This window comes from Taeniopygia guttata, chromosome 13 (genome assembly GCF_048771995.1).
Source record: "Taeniopygia guttata chromosome 13, bTaeGut7.mat, whole genome shotgun sequence".
Taxonomy (NCBI): Eukaryota; Metazoa; Chordata; class Aves; order Passeriformes; family Estrildidae; genus Taeniopygia; species Taeniopygia guttata.
In genome coordinates, this window is record NC_133038.1 from 16,517,572 (window position 1) to 16,538,817 (window position 21,246).

General features: G+C 57.2%; 2 protein-coding genes across 2 annotated transcripts; both read right to left on the bottom strand.

Moving 5' to 3' along the window:
- Window positions 1-564: 564 nt before the first annotated feature.
- Window positions 565-10,748, bottom strand: PCDH12 (protocadherin 12). The gene is made up of 4 exons (XM_030283797.4): window positions 7,683-10,748; window positions 7,186-7,280; window positions 5,915-6,096; window positions 565-1,329 (listed from the first exon to the last, which is right to left on the bottom strand). Exons 1-4 carry the CDS (start codon window positions 10,575-10,577, stop codon window positions 971-973), a joined length of 3,531 nt encoding a protein of 1,176 aa, XP_030139657.4. The 5' UTR covers window positions 10,578-10,748; the 3' UTR covers window positions 565-970.
- Window positions 10,749-15,405: 4,657 nt separating this feature from the next.
- On the bottom strand, window positions 15,406-19,360 carry SMIM33 (small integral membrane protein 33). Its single transcript, XM_030284209.4, has 2 exons — window positions 19,175-19,360; window positions 15,406-18,787 (listed from the first exon to the last, which is right to left on the bottom strand). The coding sequence occupies exon 2, from the start codon at window positions 18,769-18,771 to the stop codon at window positions 18,388-18,390; it is 384 nt and encodes a 127-aa protein (XP_030140069.4). The 5' UTR covers window positions 18,772-18,787; window positions 19,175-19,360; the 3' UTR covers window positions 15,406-18,387.
- Between the last annotated feature and the right edge of the window lie 1,886 nt (window positions 19,361-21,246).

Genomic DNA, 21,246 nt, shown 5'->3' on the forward strand with positions numbered 1-21,246 from the left:
GCTTCTTCCTTTGCGCCAATATCTTGGTTTTCCCACCCATGCAATTATCCCAAAACTGTCTTACAGCTCCCAGACAGACAGATCAAAGTGAAAACCCATAAAAAGGGTGAAGCTTGTGACTGAATATTTCAAAACAGCGTTTTCACACTTCCTTTTTCCCAGGTTACCTTTGGCAGACTCCAGCCATCTGGTGTCTGCTTTTGGATAAGGACTGTGCTCCAAAATCCAATGGCCTCAAAGGAGAGAACAGAATAGAATGGAATCATTAAGGTTGGAAAAGACTTCTGGGAACATCAAGTCCAGCCTCTGATGGATTCCCACCTTGTCACACAGCTCAGAGCACTGAGTCATTATGGAAAAGGAAGTGGTGGGCACTTGGAGCAGCCATAGGAGAGATTCCAGTGCTGATTTTGGGGGGCTTTTACAAAATGCCAACTTCCCAGTGGCAGAACCACAGAAGCTGGAAAGACCCATGGGAGACGACAGGCTCATCTCTCCTTCCCCAACTGCCACTTCAGGCTTTTTGCACATATATTATGTCAGCTACACTGCTGACAGAGAGGGTTGTGTTAGAAAAAAAAGGTTTTATTTAAATAACTGAAGCCCTGGAGCCCAGCTGCAGCAGTGTCCGTGACAGGTATTTTCACAGTCTGTGATCACATGGATGTGTCTCGCTGTGCTGTGGTTGTTCTCACAACCCCCTTGCCTGGGCCTGTCCCGGGAGGAAAGACCCTCCTGCTGCTGGGAGGGATGGGAGGCTGGCAGAGCACTGGGAGAGCAGGGTGGGACAGGAGGAAGGCAAGGACAGGCAGGCAGAGAGGAGCTGAAGGTGAAATCGGTTGTGGAGAAATTTGATGGAGCAAGGCAAAGGAAGAAATACACCTGCTAGGCACGGATCATACAGTGACTCTGCTGGGGCTGGGGACAGGGTCAGGCACCCCAAATCTGTGTTCTCTCCCCCACTGAGCTGCTACAGCCCTGGAGCAGCATCCCCCAGGCCCAGGCTGTGCCCGCGGGCCGACAGCTGCCGCAGCAGCCCCGCGCCCGCCTCGCCGTGCGCCTGCACCTTCTGGGACAGGATCATCTCAAACAGGCTGCTCATCTCCGACAGGAAGGTGCTGGCCAGCCTCGTCCCACCGCCACCGGGGTCAGAACCTTTGCCAAAGGTCTCAAAGGTCCTCGGTTTGTCCTGCCTCGCAGCCTCCTCATCCTCGGGGGAGCACGGCGAGTCGGGGCAGAAGATGTTCTCCTTGTAGCTGCTGGTGAGGGGCAGGGACAGCCGGGCCACCCACTCTGGGTCTGCAGCTGTCAGCCTCTTGAGGGCCAGCTCTGGGCAGGGACAGCACAGCAGAGAAGAGAGGTGGGGGAAATAAATTGATAAAAATATTCATAAATGAACATATCTAAAACCAGCTGAGAGGCGTGATTGTAAACAGATCACCATGCAAACCAGCAGCTTAAAAAAGCCAAACAAAAAAGTATGTTCATTGATAAATGAACATATCTAAAACCAGCTGAGAGGCATGATTGTAAACAGATCACCATGCAAACCAGCAGCTTAAAAAAGCCAAACAAAATAGAACTGGTTTGAAACTATTGGGGGTTTTGTTTTGTTTTTCATATAATAGCCATTAGAATCACTGTACATTCTCATTTGTTGCAGTCTCAATTGGCACTTCACTAAATTGTTAGCAAAGCCTGAGAGAGGGAGGGTTTAGTACTGGCTGAAGGGGAGCAGACAATGAAAAGCTTTCCAGGGGGAAGTGTTGGACACAAAGATAGTGGACTTCCCTTCAGGGTCACTCCAGGGTGGGAATTTGCCTCTAAGGAGGCAGATTGAGACCGAAAAGAAATGGGTTACTGTGAAAACAATAATACCAGAATGAAATTCTGGATTATAAAATGCACAGCTGGATGGTTGGAGACTGGGACCGAACAATTGAGCTCTAAAGTAGTTGTTCCTCGATTGGAAACAGCTGAGGAGCAGGGGGAGCCTGGGCTGGGGGCTGGGCAGGCTCGTTAGTGCACCAGTAATTTGATTGTGGCCCACAATGGGCGACTGGAATCACACAGAGGACTCGGGGTATTCCCTGCTGGTAGGGAGGCACAGCCAGGGTGGATTGTTACTGGGTCTGATTAGGGGAATTACACACAAATCTGATTATCCATCTCTGGGAGAGGGAGCTGAAACGACACCAGCAGGGAAAACTCTGGAGATGCAACCAGGAGTGATCCAATGACACAATGGAGACCCCAAGAGCTGGGGGTTGCTGCTCCTAAGGAAGTAAGTGCTCTCCAGGGATCTGACTGTAACCTGCCATTATTTTGAGGAGATACGCACCAGCAGAGGAAATCTTTATGCTTAAAATAGTGTTGGCAAGAGAAGAAGTGATTATAGCTGTCCATGAATAAACATCTGGAAAATAAAGGAAGGACCCCATAGCAGGGAGAGCCTGGAATAGCTTCCTCGTCAGACAACAGGAAGGGGAACAGGGATTCTTGTTTTTTGAGGTAGCTGGTAAACAAGAGTCCGTGCTGTGGTGCACAGAGGCTGCATTCCAGCTCCTCATTGTTCCTTCCCAAAGCACATCCCAGAACCTCACAGGCATTCAGAGCAACCAGCCACTTTAGGAAAGGTGTTGGGAGCAGCAAAACCTCACTGGTAACAAAACCCAGCAGTCCCAGCGTGGCAAGGGCTGGTGTCAGTATAGTAATAATAATTGTGTGGCTCTGAGTAAAAAGTGGCATCTGAAAGGAGGGTCCCCATTCCAATGTTCTTATCCTGCTAATTCCAGAGGGTGGTCAATCCCCTGCCACAGCTGGGGCCTGGGGTCTGCAGTCAGTGACTGGGACAAGGCTCCTTCCTCTGCCAGCCAAGCAATTGCTCCTTCTTCTCTGGAAAACAACTGCCCTGCTGTGGGCTGGGGGCAAGAGCTGGGACTCCAGCCTGGAAGGAGAGAAGGGCAGGTACATCCCTTAGATTTTTGTTTCAGCAGGAGCCCCAAAATTATTTTTTGTTGCTTCACATCCAGGGTTTCCTTCTGCAATCTCAGTATTTGAGTTGCAGTGGCTGTTCCTTGAGACATCACCCAAGTGTGCTGCAGGTTTTGCTGTAAAACATGCATTTTTCTCCTCTCCAGTCTGCAAGAAGCCACCTCATTCCCTGAATATTTGGCTGCCTCAGCTCTGGAGCAGGGCACAACTGGTGTGCTCTCTGCAGGGAGAGCTGGGCTAACGCTCCCGTGGCCATGAAAACCTCATCATTAGGTATGTTTAATTTGACCAATAACTCTTTACTGCCTTGTTTTAATGGTGTTTGGGGAGCAGGGGTTGTTTTTATCATCCATAAAGTTCTATCTCTCATCTGCTGCTGGGGGATCAGAGCTAACAGACGGTGCTGGGAGTTCATCCCACAACACCAACAATCCCAGAGCTGCCTGGGATTGCAGTCCCCCCGCTGGGAACAGCACAAAGGCTCAGCCAGCTGTTAGGATGCTCCTGAGCACCAGCAGTGCTTCCTTCCTCCCTCTCAGGATGCAAGTCCATGTCTCTGTTTGTGTCTGGGAGAGGAGGAAGGAGCCCAGCAGCGCTCGGCCGCCTGTGTGGGCAGGTCTGGGCTCCTGGGGAGGGTTTGGCAGGTCTGGAAAAGATCTGGAACAGATCAGCCTCTGGGCATGGCCAGTAGGAATCCACACAACCTCAGCATTCCCTGCTGGCATGGAGCAGGCTGCCCAGGGAAGTGGAGGAATCATCACACCAGGAATGGGGATGTGGCACTGGGGCATGGCAGTGCTGGGGAACAATGGTCCGGGAGGGCTTTTCCAGCCCTAATGATCCTATGGAATTCCTGCACTTTGGCCAAAAGGATTTTTTCCTGTCAGATCCAAGGATCAGCCTCACCATAGCCCAGATTTTCTGTCCTTGTGTGGGCAGGACTGGATCCAGAGCTGCTGGGCAGCTCCACCAGTCCCTTTTCTGGGATCAGGGTGTGTCAGTGCACTGGGATGGAGCTGAGCTCCTCTTTGCTCCCTGCTCTTGGCTGCAGCACCTCAGAATCCAAGGAAACTTTTATGTCTCAGCCTTTTCTTCATTTGCTTCTTACTGGAATAAAAGAGCAGGGAGGCAAAGGGGGAGAAGCAGCAGGTTCTGTCCCAAAAAAAGGGCACCAAAATGCCCAGCTCTGGTATTCAAACCACTCCAGCAGCAAAGCTCATTGAGTTTCTCTTCTGTGGAGGAGCACAGAGCTCCACAATGAAATTTCTGCTACAGGACATGAGTCAGCCCAACTCTTTCAAATTGAAATGCCAAGAGAGGAGATTTTTAGAACAAATCAATAAAAGGAACATGTAGAAAATGTCAGGCCCAGATGGTATTCACCCCGGAGTGCCAGAGGAACTCAGTTATGAAATTGCCTGGTTTATTAGCTGCTGTTCATTAACTACTGCTTCAAATGAATGCGGGATCAGAGGCAGGGGAGGTGGAAATGGTGACAGGAGTTTTTAAGCATGTGAAGGTGAACCCAGCCCAGGCAGATTCAGAGAAATCCTTCTGTGCAATGCTCAGCACAGAGAGACGTGGAGCTGCTGCTCCCAGAAGAACCACCTGACATTGTCACATGAGGAATTGTGTTCTGGAAATTTGGAAGGGCTGCATGGAGAGTCCTGGATGGCTTTGGACAAGGGTCTGGAGTGCCAGGACAAGGGAATGGCTTCCCAGAGCCAGAGGGCAGGGATGGATGGGATATTGGGCAGGAATTGTTCCCTGGGAGGGTGGGCAGCCCTGGCACAGGTGCCCAGAGCAGCTGTGGCTGTCCCTGGATCCCTGGCAGTGCCCAAAGCCAGGCTGGATGGGGCTTGAGCAGCCTGGGACAGTGGAAGGTGTCCCTGGCATGGCAGGGGTGGGATGGGATGAGATTTAAGGTCCCTTTCAACCCAAACCATTCCAGAATTCAAATCTGTGAAGGCAGAGGTCACCTGAGCTGATGGAACAGCACCAGCCAGGCTTGCAGGGGACCTGAGCCATGCCTGAATTTACAGCCAGGTTCTGTAGGGATTAATACGTGTTAAAAGCTGGGAAATGAGGGTAGGAATAATTAATCTTCCTCTCCAAGGGAGGTCATTAGCAGAGTCCCAGAGTATCTGCTCAACACAGTGATAAATGATATGGCAAGGGGACAATGTTGGTGTTGACTCCACTAAAACACCCAAAAGCAGAAGTGCCATGAGCAAAACGTGGCTGGTGAATTTCTGTGTCACCAATGTCAGATAACTGTCCCAGGCAACAACAACCTGCCATGTGCTGATGGCTCTTCCTCCATGCAGAGGAGGGGTTTGGGAGTCCCAACAAACAGGGCTCAGCGTGGAGCTTGGGCAGGACAGGAATGAGGAACACACCAGAAAAACTCCTTGTACCCCCAGTGGATCCTAAACACTGTGCACCATTCTGGTCACACATCTCAAAAAAGATGAAATTAGCAGCAAGTTGGTCACAGGAGATGAAGGAGGACCCAGTGGGGCTCTGAGGGTAGATAACATCTTGAGGGGCTTGACAAGGACAAGTGTCCACCTTTCTCACTCTGCATGGACCAGGAGACCACGAAGGGAGGGCTCAGGCCAGCGTGGGAAGCAGTTCACCAGCTGCAACGTGCAACTGGACCTCACCCCTCGGCAATGACAGAGGCCAAGCTCACACATCCATGGCAGGGAAGAGCAGCCATAACCACATGGCAAAACCCAACGTGAAGCTCAGCAAGTCCCTTGGCTGCTGCCAAGAGCCTGGGATGTTCCAGACATGCTGCCCCAAGCACTGCCCCTGCCAGCAGGGCCTCCTGGATGGGGTTAGTGTGGGTTACCTGAGGAGGAATCACTGCTGGAGCCCCCAGCCCCACCCTGTCCCAGCAGCGAGGTCACCTCACCTGCCTGTGGCTCCAGGAGGGTCTCCAGCTCCTCTCCCACGAGCTGCTGCACGGAGAGCTCGAAGGCACTGTCGGAATCACGGTCCCCCGCCTCACTCTCGCCGTGCCCGCTGTCCTTGGTGCTCAGGCAGTCCGTGTCCAGCCCCGTGTCCGTGTCCAGCCCCGTGTCCAGCCCTGCAGCCCTGCCAGGGGTCACAACACCCAGGTCACTTCAGCCCCAGTGAGCCCTTGGAAGGGGCTCTATCTCCCCAAAATGCCCCAGAGATGGGCTCTGGGCACCCTCCCCATGCATCACTCGCAGCACCAAAGGCATTTCGAGTGCCCATCAATTAATGAGTTTTGGGAGGTTGCTCCACATTTCTTGTCTGAAAGGGTTTTTATCCTTCTGCAGCAAGATCAGAGAACCACAGAAGGATTGGAAGGGACCTGAAAGCCCATCTCATTCCAACCCCTGACATGGGCATGGACATCCTCAATACCTTCCCAGGTAATCCAAGCCCCATCCAACCTGGTCTGGAACATTTCCAGGGATCTAGGGGCATATCCTGAGCAAACAGGGGCCTGCTGGCTCCTCGCCATTAATTCAGAGGAGCTTCCCCCTGCAGAAGCAGGTGAGGAGCACCCCAGACACCCTGGAGCTGCTCTCCTCCCTCTCCATCCTCTGCAGCTGCAGGTGAGAAAGGTGGAGGAAGCTGTGCCTGCCCTTGGCCTGGCCAGGTGGGGACAGGGGGACGTGGCAAGGCAGTGATGAAGACTCAGCATCCTCAGGAGTGTGCACCCGGAGCACACAGCATGATTTAATGGGAACACCATGAAGCTTGGGGATATCTTTGGCACACAGCTGGGATATCTCAGTGTCTCCAGCCCTGCTGCAGCTCCTCGCTCATCTGCCCCCTGGCACAAGGTCAGGTGTCCCAAACTCATGTTGTCCAGCACTAAGAAAGAGCCATGAGAACACTCATCCTTGTGCTGAGCACTCCTGAGCACTCAGAACCATCCGAGTTCTTGGCAAGGGATGGTTCATGGCCATGGAGGAGCTCAGCTAAGTATGGAGGGACCTGTCAAATGTACCCTGGGAAGGAGGCAAAGAGCTGCTGGATACCACTGGGAGCCAGGACCAGAGGAGCACAACCTGCCCCTGAAGGGAGAACCTCCACTCTCAGGAGATGAGGCTTTTCCTCGTGTGTCTCTGCCCTTGGAGGTTTTGGCCTGGTGGGGCTGGAGCAGGGGAAGGGGGCGTGGGGAAGGGAAGTGCTGGGAGCCAGCCTTACCTGCTGCCGTTCTTGGCCGTGTACTTGTTTCCCCTGTAGTTTGTTTTGGGCTGGAACTGGCCCTGGTGCAGCAGGGAGAGCAGCTGGGAGATTTGCTGCAAGGCAGGAAAAGCCTGTTGAGCCCCGGGCTGGCCACTCAAGCTGCTTCCTGCCAGGACGTCCCTCCGAGCCCCCCGGCCTTTTTATAGCGTTTCCTCCTCCTGCAGATGGCTCAGCATCCCCACACCGGGAGAAAAACAAACTCTGGGCAGCCCACCTGGGCTGAGCTTCCCCTGCACCCCTCCTGCTGCTGCCTGTCCCTGGGATTGTCCCCTTCCCCTGTGACAGCCCCGCTCCCGCCTGTCCGGGGTGACCCTGATGGGCAGGGGGGTTGTTCATCCCACCCCGGCCTGGGGGAAGAGACCAAGCAAAGACCCTCAGGCTGCACATTCCCACCAGCCCAGGGAGGGCAGGACGGGGTGCCCACACTCGGCTGGGCACTGGGGAGCCGCTCCTACCTGCACTGGGGGCGACTCCATGGCGAACTCGCCGGTGGGGCTCTGCTCCGCCAGGGCCACCAGCGACAGCCGCACCAGGCTCCTGAGGATCTGCTGGTGGGGCTGGGGCTGCCTGGGTGTCCCCACACCCCCGGGCTGCCCGCCTGGCACCCGGGGCTCTCCCATGGGTGGCTTCACCAAGCTCTGGCCATGCAGCGGTGCCTCCGGGGCGCCCACGGCCTCCTTCACCGCGGGCTTGGGTCTGTGGGGCTGGCAGGGCCGGCGCTGCAGGACGGGCAGCTCGAAGGTGCCCTGCTGCTCCTCTGAGCATTTTTGTGTCCTCTGATTCCTCAGTGTCCTGTAGAGAGTGGGGGTGAGGTGGAGGGGAGCCTGTGGGGATGCAGGGCTGCCTGTGCCGGGCTGCTCCTCCTGGCAGGCCCGAGGGGGTTTGGGGTCCCGGGGGCGGCCCCGGAGCAGCGGCACCAGGTGGATGTCGGCCTTCTGGATCTGCCTGTGCGGCTTCTTGAGCTGCTGCTGCCTGCGGGCGTCCTCCGCCTCCCGGCAGTTGTAGGCCATGCCGTCCTTCTTGTCCTTCTTGCGCAGGGACAGGGTCAGCGCCAGCAGCAACACGCAGCCGCCCAGGAGAGCGGCCAGGCAGATCAGCAGCACCACGGAGAGGCTGGGCCAGCCGGGATCCTGCGCTGACATCTTGGAGAAGGCCCCGTGCCGCCGGAACAGCAAGCGGAGCCGCGCCAGGGTGTGCAGGGGGGTGTCCCCCTGGTCACTCACCCGGACCAGCAGCTCCCGCTGGCTGCCGGCCAGGCTGCTGGCATTGCTGGCATTGAGGGACACCTGCCCCAGGAAGGGGTCCAGGATGAAGAGCCCGGCATCATCCCCACCCACCAGGTCATAGCGGAGAGCCCCATTGATGCCAGAGTCCACATCCCTGGCCGTGATGGTGAAGAGGAAGGGGTTGGCAGGGCACGACACGAGTGTGGCATTGGTCACTGCCGCAGCCCCCTGGGTGCTCCCATTCCCGGGGACCACCCAGCAGCAGCCGGTGTCCACATTGACCAGGACAGACAGCGTGGCCACCCCTCCCACCAGCACTGGCGTGGTGATGATGGGTGCGTTGTCATTCCGATCAAGCACAGCCAGCCTGATGGAGATGTTGGATGCCAGCTTGGGATGCCCTCCATCCTCTGCTGTCACCAGGAACTCCAGGCTCCTCACCTGCTCATAATCAAAAGCTTGGAGGGCAAAAACGTCTCCAGTGATGGGATCGACTGAGACCAGCCCCAAAGCAGAGGGGTCCAGGATCCTGTAGGTGACTTTCCCGTTGGAGCCCAGGTCAGGGTCAGTGGCACGGACGGTGAGCAGGAAGGAAGGTGCTTCACTGTTCTCATCAACAGCAGCCTCATAGGCGGCCTTCTCGAAGGCTGGAGCATTGTCGTTGACATCGCTGATGCAGATGGTGAGGTGTTTCAGCACGGCCAGGGACAGGTCCCCCATGTCCCGCACCACCAGCGTCAGGTTGTACTCAGCGCGCCGCTCGCGGTCCAGCGAGGCATTGGTCAGCAGCGCGAAGCTGTGGCTGTTGGTCCTCTTCAGCCTGAAGTGCTCGTAGCCCTGGCTGAGGGAGCAGAGCACTTGCCCGTTGGTTCCCGAGTCGGGGTCGCTGGCTGTCACCAGGGCCACAAAGCTGTCCTTGGGGAGGGCCTCGGACAGCACGGGCTCCCGCGCGGCCCAGGTGACGTGGACATCGGGAGCGTTGTCATTGACGTCCAGGACCCTGACCAGGACCTTGCAGTGTGCTGGGATGGGGTTGGCGCCCAGGTCCCGTGCCTGCACATCCAGCTCATAGGTGTGGGTCTCCTCGTAGTCCAGAGGGAGCCTCAGGAGGATGCTGCCCGTGCGGGCGTCGATGCTGAAGGTGCTCAGCACCTCGGGAGGTGCGTGCCTGCTCAGGCTGTACTCGATCTCCCCGTTGGGACCCTGGTCGGGGTCAGTGGCCGTGACCGTCACGAGGAGGGTCCCGGGCTGGGCATCCTCCCGAACCTCCACCATCAGGGAGCTCTCTGCAAACACGGGGCTGTTGTCATTGGAGTCGAGGACAATGATTTTAATCAAAGCAGTACCTGATTTTGGTGGATCCCCGTGATCAGTGGCTGTCAGCACAAGGCTGAAGGAGGAGTGCAGCTCCCGGTCCACCTCCTTAACCACAACAAGCTCCGCGTGCCTCGTCCCATCAGAGCTGGGAACCACCTCCAGAGCAAAGTGCTCGCTGGGGGAGAGGGCGTAGGAGCAGAGGGCGTTGGGGCCAGTGTCAGCATCCAGGGCTCGATCCAGCGGGATCCGCGTCCGCAGGGACGCGCTCTCTGAGATCTCCAGCTCCAGCTCGGGCGTGGGGAACCGCGGCGCGTTGTCGTTGACGTCCACCACCTGAACCTCCAGGTGGATCAGGGCTGGGTTCTGGGCGGCCAGCACGTTGAAGGACACCCAGCAGGGACCACTGTGGCGGCACAGCTGCTCCCTGTCCACCCGCCCAGCCGTGCTGAGCACCCCATCCCCACTGCCCACATGCAGCGGGAACCTCCCGGGGGTCTCCATCAGCTGGAATGTCTCGGCCGCCTCGCCGCTCTCGCCACCCTCGAAGTGTTCAGCCAGGCTCCCTATGACAGTTCCCGGGGGCACCTCCTCCAGCACCCGGTACTGCACCGTGAACGTGGCCACCTCCTGGGCATCGGCGCTCAGGAACAGGTACCACCACCAGAGCGCCGGCAGCCGCAGCGCCGAGCGGCTCATCCCCAGCACGCTGCCGGCAGAGCCCCCGCGGCCCCGCCGCGCTGCCCCGGGCTGTCCCGCCGGCCACCGCATCCCCGCAGAGTCCTCAGCGCCACCGCAGCGCCTCGCCATCCTCTCCCATCTCCGAGGGCTGTGGGATCCGGACAGAGCTTGGGCAGGAGGGGAAATCACAAGCTGGGCTGGTGGTTGTCCCCCGCGCTGCCATCACCGGACAGTCCGGAGCGGAGGGACCGTCCCCGGAGCAGCCACCGGCCGGCTGGCCGGGCTGGGATGGAGCGGCCGGCATCCTATGGAAACCCCACCTACAGGAAAAGGGAGGACCGGACTGGTACAATGCCGGGGAGGGGTGGGGGCAGCACGGCCCGGCTGCGAAAGGGTGTGGAAGTGCCCTCCGACCGACCGTCACCGCTGTCACCTGCAGAGCACACTGCCCAGAAGGTGGGATTGATTCCTGCAGGCCCTGACCCACCACAAACCTCTTGTGCTTCAGGAAGAGGTGATGGACTCCTGCTCCTGCATTGACCCAAAGTTCCTCACACTTTTACATCTCGGACTTTGATATATTCTCATTTTGTCTAAATCCAAGTGCAATCCCTTCTCCTTGCTCTGCCTTTGGAGGGCGATGTGCCCGAGTCACCTTTCCCCGTACAAAGGTGATGATGTCACCAGTTCCAGCCGGACACACCAAAATGAGCTGATGAATCAGCAGGAGCGTGGCCCCACCAAACACAGGGCACGAGGGAAGGAGGGAGGTGCTGGCAGACACAGCCTGTGTCCGCTCAGACCTCTGCCCATCCCTGCATCCGTCTGTCCTGGCTGCTCCCTCTCTTGGCACGTGCTCCATCCCAGCTTGGCTCGGTACAGATTTCCCTAGCGTCACTCCTGCACCATCAAATCCCTTCTTGGCCTTATTTCGAACCCCGAGCCCCCACCTTCAGGCTGCCCAGCTGTTGCATGGTATCACTACAGCTGGCCAGATGTGCACACACAGGTAGCACAGCCTGAAGGTGTTCCATGTATTCCTGCAGAGCCCCCAGACCCCAGGCTGGATTTGCTTTGGTTTCGAGGTGACTGAAGACATTCAGGACAGGGAAGGTCATGTGGAATTTTCTTTGGCTGTTACGGAGTGTCCTCAAGGTGTGGTTGGAACCCCACCAGCCACGTCATCTTTGTGTCTCCACACCTCCCGGGCAGCCTCCAGCAGCCTTTGGTGTTCTGTGCCCACCTCACCCTCTCCTCCTGCTTTTCCAGCCTTGATGGGCACCCCTGTCTCCCCAGCCTATTCCCATCCCTCCCAGCTCCCCTCACCGCTCTGGTTTTCCCAGGTGAGGCTCTGCTGTCATCACTTTTCTTTGTCATGGTGAATTTTGATGCCCCAAAAAGCCACCCCAGTGCCAGGAGCTGTGCCCTCAGCAGAGCGGGAGGAAGGGACGGTGGTGCTATTCCTGGGCTCGGCCCCAGCTCCAGGTGACCTTTGCCAAGTCATTTCCCTGCTTTGTGCTCGCTCTTCCTCCTGCGCAGCCCGGGGCTCTCCCGGAGGGATGATCCCGCTCGCTCCCGATCGCTCCCTCTGCCCGCGGAGCTCCGGGTGGAGAAGCGGATGTCTCGCAGCCCGTGCCCGATTTTGGGAGGGGAGGTGGGAAGGCCACTTCCTTCTGCTGGGACTGTTATTCCTCCACCTCGCGTTTTTTTAATGCTTTTCCTTTCCAGGAATGGAGCGGAACAGAAGAACCGCGCTGGAACATCACAAGGGAAAGGAAATAAATATGACAGCCCAGGATTGTGGGGGTTCCTCGAGGAGCCCTGCATGGGGTTTCCTTCCCTCATCACCTCCCAATCCCACTGCAGAACAAGCCACTCTCCCCGAGTGCCCCATCACCCATTGCTGACACCACAGCAGGTGAATTCCCCCTGACTCCAGTACCCACCTGCCAGACCCCACTTGCTGCCATCCCCCCCCCCCTCAGCTGGGAGGATTCCAAACCTCCAAACCACTCATTTTCCTTCCCAAAGACAGGGACCAGGTGGAATTTTAAGTACCAGTTTGTTCAGGGAAAGGCTGGGAGGAAAAGTCACTGTCACCGGGCTGTGAGCCCCCTGAGCACTGTCCCCAGTCTGGCTGCCCAGATCCCAGCACTGGTGACAGGTCTGGCCTGCCCAGGAGGAGCTGGAGGAGCTCCTGCATGAATTATTGATGATTCTCCAGGAATAAATCCCTACAGACCAGGCCTGTGACCCCCCAGCCATCAGAACATTCCCAGCTGGCAGGAGGATGCTGCAAAAGCATGGCTGAGCTGCAAATCAGTGCTGTGGAGGGAGATGGACAGAGTAAAGCTGCAAGAAAATAGGAAAGAAAAACGGGATTGAGCTGAGACTTGCCAGAAGCACAGGCAGGGAAATGAGATCTGGTGCTAAAAACAAAACATGTTTCCTCCTGTTTCCTGTTCACACCCCTGCAGGCTCCCGACGTGCTTCAGGACCTCCATGGACACTGTGGTGGCTGCAGACACAAAATTCCCCCCCTAAGGTTTAGACTGCACCTGATCCCTTTCATTTAAAGCTCAGGAATTCTTAACAGCAATGTGTGCAATGTTTCCTTCAGCTCCTGCCCGATGCTGTCCGTGCCCAGAGCAGCTGGAAATGCCATTTTCAGGAGTGCAAACCTGGCTCCTCTGCAGCTCAGCTGCTCTCCAGGCTCCAGAGCAGGACACGGGCACACCCTGAGCTCCCAGGGGTGCAGAGCTGTGCTGGAAGCACCACTCTCCCTGTCCATCACCTGGCAGAGAGCAGCACCACCAGGTTATTTCGAGCTCCACTGCACAGCTGGAGATCTTCAAACTTCGTCATTTTGGGCTGACACGGTGTTAGCCTGGGACCAGGAGCTGTGCCACAACACAGCAGGAGCGGAGGGCAGCTTGAAATGAGAGTGAAGAGGCTTTTTCACATCTAATAATTTTCTATGATGAAGACAGGCTGAGAGCTGGGGATGTTGGACAAAAGGAGGCTCCAGGCAGACCTTGAAGCCCCTTCCAGTGCCCAAAGCCTCCAGAGCTCCAGGAGGGTTTGGGCACTGCTGCCAGGGATGCCCAGGGTTGGATTGTTGGGGGTGTCTGTGCAGGGCCAGGAGCTGGACAGGATGATCCTTGTGGGCCCCTTCCAGCTATGGATTGATTCTATGAATTCTGTTGTGATTCTATGCATTTTCAGCCCTTCAAGGACAGCCTTTGCTCCTCTAGAAGCACCACTCCCTTCTCAGCGGATCAGCAATCCCTCCCTGAGCATGAGGCATGTGAGGTGCAGCTGCACAAGGGAGCTCAGAACCTTCCCCATCCTCAGCTGCCTTCAGGGACCTGGGAGGTTCTCAGGAGGAGGATTCCCCCTCTCACACCAGGCACGCAGCTCTGCAAGAGTGGAGGGACCTTTCCTCGGGGTGGCACCGGCTAAAGGTTGGGCTCCAGCCTGGGCTGTCCATGCCGTGCCACCATGCCCAGCCACCCGGGTGTCCCTGCAGTTGGATCCCTCCACCACGAGAGCCCACTGCTGCTCCGCGCTGGGCTCTGCCTGGCCCCGGCACCGCCCGAGGGGCTGGGGGTGGGAATCCAGAGCTTCCCTCTGGCTGCCCTGGCAGGGGTCAGGAACCCCCCTGGATAAAGCCCCCAGAGACACTGTCTGTGATCTCTGTCCATGGAAAAGAGTTTTCAATCTTACAGGATGAATTACCAGCTCTGAGTGTTTGATATGAGTAATAATTAAGTGTGACACGGGTGCAAAAGTAAAATTTTAGGTTTCTAGATTAGGGGTTCAGAGGGGAGAAGATGGAGGAATTGGGTGTGCCTTGTCCTTTTTCTCCTTCTTCATGCCCTCCATGTTTCACTGTGGTGTTGGCATTTTTCTGTTGGTTCAGGCTGGGGACACACTGTCCAACGTAGGTGACAGATATTGGCACGTTATTGTAAATCCAGCACAGGTAGTTTCTGGTATTTAATGTTTGTACCATCCCACTGAGGGCAGAGCCCCACACGCTGCCCTGCAGGACAGAGCTGCGGCAGGGCAGCAGAACATGTTAGAGATAAACAGAATAAACAACCTGGAAACCAGCATAGATGAATTATGGCTTCTTCTTTGGCAGCGGGGCTGAAAGACAGAGACTTTCTACAATCTCGGAATCACCAATACCCACAGATTCCGACAGCTGGGGGTGCTGAGCCCCCCAAACTCTCCCCACAGAGGGGCTCCGCCGCCCCCAGCCCCGCAGGGAGGGCGATGCTGCAGCCGCCTCCCCTCCATCCTCAGCGGCTGCTCTGGGTACCTCCCTCCTTTTAGCGCGGCTTTCGGGTGCTTCCCTCGGTTCCGCACGATTTTAGTGTGTTTCCTCCGGTTTTGCACAGTTTCGGGGTGTTTCCCTCGCTTTTACACGATTATAGGGCGTTTCCCTGGGTTTTACACGATTTTAGGCATCTCTGCAGCATCACAAGCAGGGTGTCCCCCAAACCCCGCTCTACCCCCCACTAAACCCTCCTCTGGTTCCTTCCCTTCTGCAGGGCAACACCTTAATTAGGGGGGAAATAAAAGGGGGTGCAGGCGATCCCTGATGAGGACAGACTTAATTGTTGATGTAGCAGCTCCTGAAAGCTTCCCCAGGCAAAAACCTGGTTTTGAGCAAAGCAGCTCCTGGAGCTGCCCTGCACAGAGGGGACGATAAGAAGAGTTATTGTTGCTCCGTGCTCATAAAAGGGTTATTATTAAGGAGGGAAGAAATTTGTAAGTGAAGTAAATTGGGCCAGGCTGGGTGTTTGAATAGACAGGAATAATGTTATGGTAATTTCGTGCACGGCTCTGCTGCTCCAGGACCCTGCCTGTTTTATAAAGCCCGGTGCTACAAAAAGCAATTCTGTGAGCAGAGAGAGGGAGCGCTGGCCAAAGAGAAATGAGGAGAAGCTGTAAAAATGATGTTTTATTGTGTGGGAGAAAGCAATGAGTTGAGATCTAACCCTTGATGTCCTTCTGGAGGAGAAAGCTGGCAGCATATTGTCACTCGCTTGTATGATTCAATTTGCTATTCTAAGTCTTACAGTAATTTTTTTCCTGTGCTCCAAAAGCTGGTATCTAAATTTCTGTTTGCAAATGAACACATGGAAGAGCTCCCCAAGGCTGGGGTTTCAGAGCTGGATGTTCCCAGGGTGCAGAGCTGCTGACAGGGTGGGGGCAGGGGGCACGCAGCAGCACCACCTTCCACTGCCACTTTGATTTGATTTTAGTGTGACAACCCAAAACACCTGAACAACAACCCGGGGTGGGCTCCTGTGCTGCACAGGGTAAGTGATGGATCCAGCCCCGGCACACTGTGACATCAATCAGACCTTTACGAGTCCCCAGCGGCTGCAAATCAATAAGTGCCAGCAATAATTACCCATTTTGTCTTTCTCTTTATTAATATTTAGACGGTTTTAATCTTTTCTCTCTAAACATGACGTTTCCCTGCTGTGGGTGTCCTTCAGAGGGAGCTGCCAGGAAAGCTCCTGTTCCTCTAACTAAAGGCTTTGTGCTGGATGGAGCTGCTCCCTGAGCAGGAGTGACACAGCCACCAAAGCTGGGGACGGCTCTGCTGCCTCAGCCTGGGCAGGTGACACGGCTGATGTCCCCAGAAGGAGGGTGCAGCCTCTCTGGGTGTCACAGTGCAGATCTCGTGATGCTCACAAGGGGTTTCTCCAGCTCTTGGTGGGGGTGACCACAACCCACAGATGTCACTTAAAGAGATCATGGAATGGTTTGGGTTGGAAAGGACCTTAAATCCCATCCTGTGCCACCCCTGCCATGGCAGGGACACCTCCCACTGTCCCAGGTTCTCCAAGCCCTGTCCAGCCTGGCCTTGGGCACTGCCAGGGATCCAGGGGCAGCCCCAACTGCTCTGGGCACCCTCTGTGAGGGCCTCAGCACTCTCTTAGGGAGGATTTCTTAATTAGAAGTCCCTAGAGGTGATTATCTCCTCAGGAGTGCTGTTAGGGATATAGACATTGCAAACAAAGCCCTCTTTTGACATGGAAAGGGTAGCAGGACTCCACGACTTTCAATGGAAATGACAGTCCTTATCTCCTCTAACGTGAGTGTGGGAGAGCTGATAATGCCCTATCAGCCCTGGAAAACAAATGGGAGCAAATTCAAAACAGAAAACAACCCTCCCAAAAAGTAATATAAATGATGTTTGTTGTGGAGACAAAAAGTTTCCAGCAAGTCCAGCTTTAAAGCAAGAAAAGGGCTGGAAATGAGTGAGAGGAAGGATCCTGGAGCATCTGGCACATCGGGAATACCTCCAGCACCTGGAGGAACAGGGGAATCCCATCTCTTGTCCAGCTGTGCCCACAGGGATCTGTGCCAGGGATCTGAGGGCAGACACAGACCTGGCTTTTCCTGAGTGGCAGAGGTGGAAGCTGTATCCTGACTTTGGGGCCGTCCCAGAATAAATCCTCGGGAGGATCTCAGAGGCTGCTCCCTCCCCAGGCACTGCAGACACCAAGGTCCTGCACCCACCACGGGAGGAGAAACTGGCACTGCAGAGATCCCGGTGCTTCCAGCAGCAGAGACCCCAGGGCTGAACAGGAACCGTGCCCTGACACCCCCAGGAACCTGCAGGGCTCAGGTTTCCCCTCTCCTGATCCCTCTGTGCCACCTCAGTGAGGTTCTCCCCAGGGTGACAGAGCCACCTCAGCATCACCGTGGCGGTGGCATGGTGGATGCCAACGCCACCATCGCTCCTTCCCTGGGACAGCAGTCAGGGATGGGGACAGAGAGGTGACCAGGGTGAGGGTGACCTCAGTGAGGGTGACCTCAGTGAGGGTGACCTCAGGTCTCCCCATCCCTTTGCACAGAGATGCTGCAGGCTCTGCCCAGAGTCACTTGAGCACCTCCAGATGTTCAGCCAGCTGTGATGTGCCATTATCACCTCCTGTCTCTGCTGTGTCACTGCTCTTCTCTCACCCACCTCCACTGGGGACAGGACACGTTGTCGCCTGTCACTGGCTCCACCCAACACTGAATCAGGAGCTGCTTCCTCTGCCCTCCTCTCCTCTGGCTGTTTGCCCGGGGGGCTGGGGGGGCTGGGGGGGGCAGGACCATGTTCCAGCCCCCCAGTGTGGGAAAAGGGGCTGTGCCATGAGGCAAAGAGCGGCTGGAAGCTTCTCATATAAACTGTAACGAGGACACCCTGAGTGTGGAAACATCTTTCACTGGAAAACAATTCCACATGATGCAACTTCCAGCTCCTGCCCCAGAGCTCCCCAGATGAGGCAAGGACCGAGGCAGCTCTGCTGGCCACTCCCAGGCAGCGTGGGACAGGTAAAACCAGGGCAGGCAAAACCAGAAGGGATGCTAAGGCTGCCCCACGTAGGCTGAGCCAGCCCCAGAGCCCAGGCTGGGACCCAGCTGCTGCCTGGGGACAGTGGCACCCCTGGGCTGGACTTTTGGGGGCTGGAGATGGGTCTTGAACCTCCTGAGCATTCCTGGGGCCAGACACGGGTCTGGGGAGGCGCAGGTCCTGCGTGTGGGATACACGAAGATCCCATCGCAGCCTTTCCAGCGGGACACGTCCCTCGGGTGGCCCCGGGCCGTGTCACAGGTAGGTGATCTCGATGACATTGGGCTCAGCCGGGCCGTGTCACAGGTAGGTGATCTCGATGACATTGGGCTCAGCCAGGCCGTGTCACAGGCAGGTGATCTCGATGACATTGGGCTCAGCCGGGCCGTGTCACAGGTAGGTGATCTCAATGACATTGGGCTCAGCTGGGCTGTGTCACAGGTAGGTGATCTCGATGACATTGGGCTCAGCTGGGCTGTGTCACAGGTAGGTGATCTCGATGACATTGGGCTCAGCTGGGCTGTGTCACAGGTAGGTGATCTCAATGACATTGGGCTCAGCTGGGCTGTGTCACAGGTAGGTGATCTCGATGACATTGGGCTCAGCCGTGCCGTGGGGAAGGTGGTGGTTGCAGGAGCAGTGGCAGGTCACTGCAGCCGAGTCCATCCTCCCGTGGCCATCCAGGCGCCTCCAGTCCGTGAGGATCACGCTGTCCATGTGTGGGGCCGTGGGCTCCTGCTGCAGCGTGGCCTGCACCGTGCGCAGCTGCGGCCCGTAATGCACCGCCAGCACGATGCACACGGCCAGCAGCACGAACAGCACCACGATCACCGAGATCACGGGCAGCGCGTCCGATTTCTTGCTCACGCTCTTGACGATGGAGACGGGAGTGAAGGCGGCCACGTCCTGGGGCTCGGGCTGTCTCAGCTGGCTGCCGGCCACCGAGGCGTTCATGGCTCAGCGGGGTGACCTGGCGCGGGGACACGGGCGGTGACCACCGAGCCCAGCCCGTCCCTGTCCCCATCTGCCCTCGAGCCCGCCGTGTGCAGCTGCCAGGGAATGGGGCCATCCCGTCAGCGTCCCCTCCCTGGGCTGGCAGCACAGGAGAAATTTTGGTGTGGCAGTTTGGGGATTGCGGGACGAGGCAACCCCTGCCTCGTGGGCACCTTTGGACACTACACGTGGCTCTTGCGGGGAGCCCCCTGCCCTCCCCCCTCCACCCCCAGCCCCACGGGAACCTCCCAGGGGGACCCAACCCCGCCTGTTGTCCCTCCAAGATCCCGTGGAGCCAGCACGGGTGGGAGCAGGGGGCAAGGGGAGGGGAAGGAAGGAGAGCCCTGCCAGCCCCACGGGGTACCTGGCTGTCCCTGCTGCCTGGGCACCATCATCTCCGGCGGCGGGGCGAGCAGGGGCTGCCGCGGTTCTCCGGTGAAGGTGCAGCCGGGCTCACCTCGGAAGTTGCCACGTCACGGCCCGGCCCGGCCCCGCCGGGGCTCCCCGGGACACGCGGGGAGCGCCCGCTGGTCCCGGGGCAGCGCCGCTCCCGTCCCCGCTGCCACATCAGCGCTGCCACCCTCCTGTCCCCGCCGCGGGACAAGGCCCTTTTGTCCGGGGAGAAGCACCCTCCCTCCCCCATTCGGCCGCAGGAAACCTCCCTGAAAACTCAATGTGGTGAAGGAATGGGTGTAAAAAATCCCCTTCGGTGTGTCAGCTGTTGGCACAGCCCGGCACGGTGTCCCGCGCTGTGCTCCGGGCTGGGAGGGTCCTGTCCCCAGGGGTGGCACCCCGGAGATGATGGTCCCTGCCGGGGGTCCCACTGCTGCAGAATTTGCCCGTTTGCCAGCATGGCTGTGGGGTGAGTCCATGGGGAGCTCTGGATGCTTTGGGCTCCAGTTCAGTGGTTGGACTCAATGATTTTGGAGGCTTTTCTATCCTAAAGGATTGTGTGAGCTGCTGGGGGTCACAGGCAGGAGCCAGAGGCAGGTCAGGGCTGGCACATCCCTCCCCTCACACTGTCATCCCCCTGCCCCAGGGGTGCCCTGTGTCACACCCTCTGCCCCAGGAGTGACTTTGAACACAGAAAACATGGATCCCTCGGGGTTTCAGCCAGTACAAAATGCATCTTCCCATCCTTCCACCCCAAAACACCACTGCTCTTACCTGCAGGCTCTCAGCAGACAGGCTGGGGTGAATATCTGGGCTCTGTCCTTCCTGCACGTGGGGAGGACACAGTGGGAAATGCCTTTTCCCATCCAACCGAGCATCCAGAAGAGATTCAGCTGCGGGTGAGCTTCTGGGTATTTGCACTCATTTCAGGATTCAGTAAAACCTTAATCTACAGCATAATCTCTGAGCATCACATCTGTGCAAGGGACAAAAGGATGGGGGGGCTGCTGGCAGGGGGTTTGTCCCAGCAAGGCTGCTGTGGAGGCCACCAGCCTTGGGCCTGGTGGTTTTCCTGGGGGGTTGGAGGGGTTAGAAGAGACCCACAGAATGTGAGGAGCTGTGCCATGCATGGGGGATCATTCCCTCCAGTGCTGCTGCTGTCTGCCAGCAGTGCAAACAAGGACTCTGCTGGCAGCATAGGACACCCTTAATGCTCTCCATGCAGTGGAGGAGAATCTCCTCAGCCTTTGGCTGAGGCTCTGTGGTTTTTGGGGGCTGTGGGAGGGGGCTGGACCAGCCCCTCAGGCCAGCAGACAGAATCCTCTGCCTTTGCATCCTGAACACCCACACAGAGCCCCTGATAAGGACACAGGAACCTTTCCTAGGTGGAGACACAAAAATGCTTCTCCTCCTGCAAACCCCCCCTGACATCCAGCACAGGATAAACCAGAACCTCTGGGGCTCACACTGTGGGACCTGCACGGAGCAGCACAACAAGGTCAGGGCCAAGAAACCAAATGCCTGAACCCCTCGGGCTGGATGGGGGCAGAACCAGCCCAGTTTTCCAGTTCCTGCCCTTCTCCAGGAACCAGGGGTGGGGTAGGTCCAAGCCCAGTATGTGCTGTGTGTCCTGAGGGTGCTGCCTGAAGAGGGGCATCCCAAAGCTGGCACGTCCCAGCACCCAGACTCGCTGGAGCTGCCCAGGGAGGCACAGGGTACAGGGCAGGCCCAGCTGCTGAGCCACCCTGGCCCCACAAGGAGCACTTATTCCTAAATTCCTCACGGATGTGTAAGAAACCCCCTCTGAGGTGGCAGGGAGGCTCCTCCAGCAACTCTTACCCCAGGGAGGCTGATGTGGGGGGTATGAGAGACGGGTCACATCACACCACACACAAAGCACCTTCCAAAAACTCCCAGCACCGTAAGGAAACCACTGATTCCCAGTGCAGGGCATCCCTCCGAGAGGTTTCCTATGCCGCCAGTGAGCGATGTCTCACATCCTCCCCGGCCATAATGGGCTGAAAACACAGTTCCCCTGTGGAT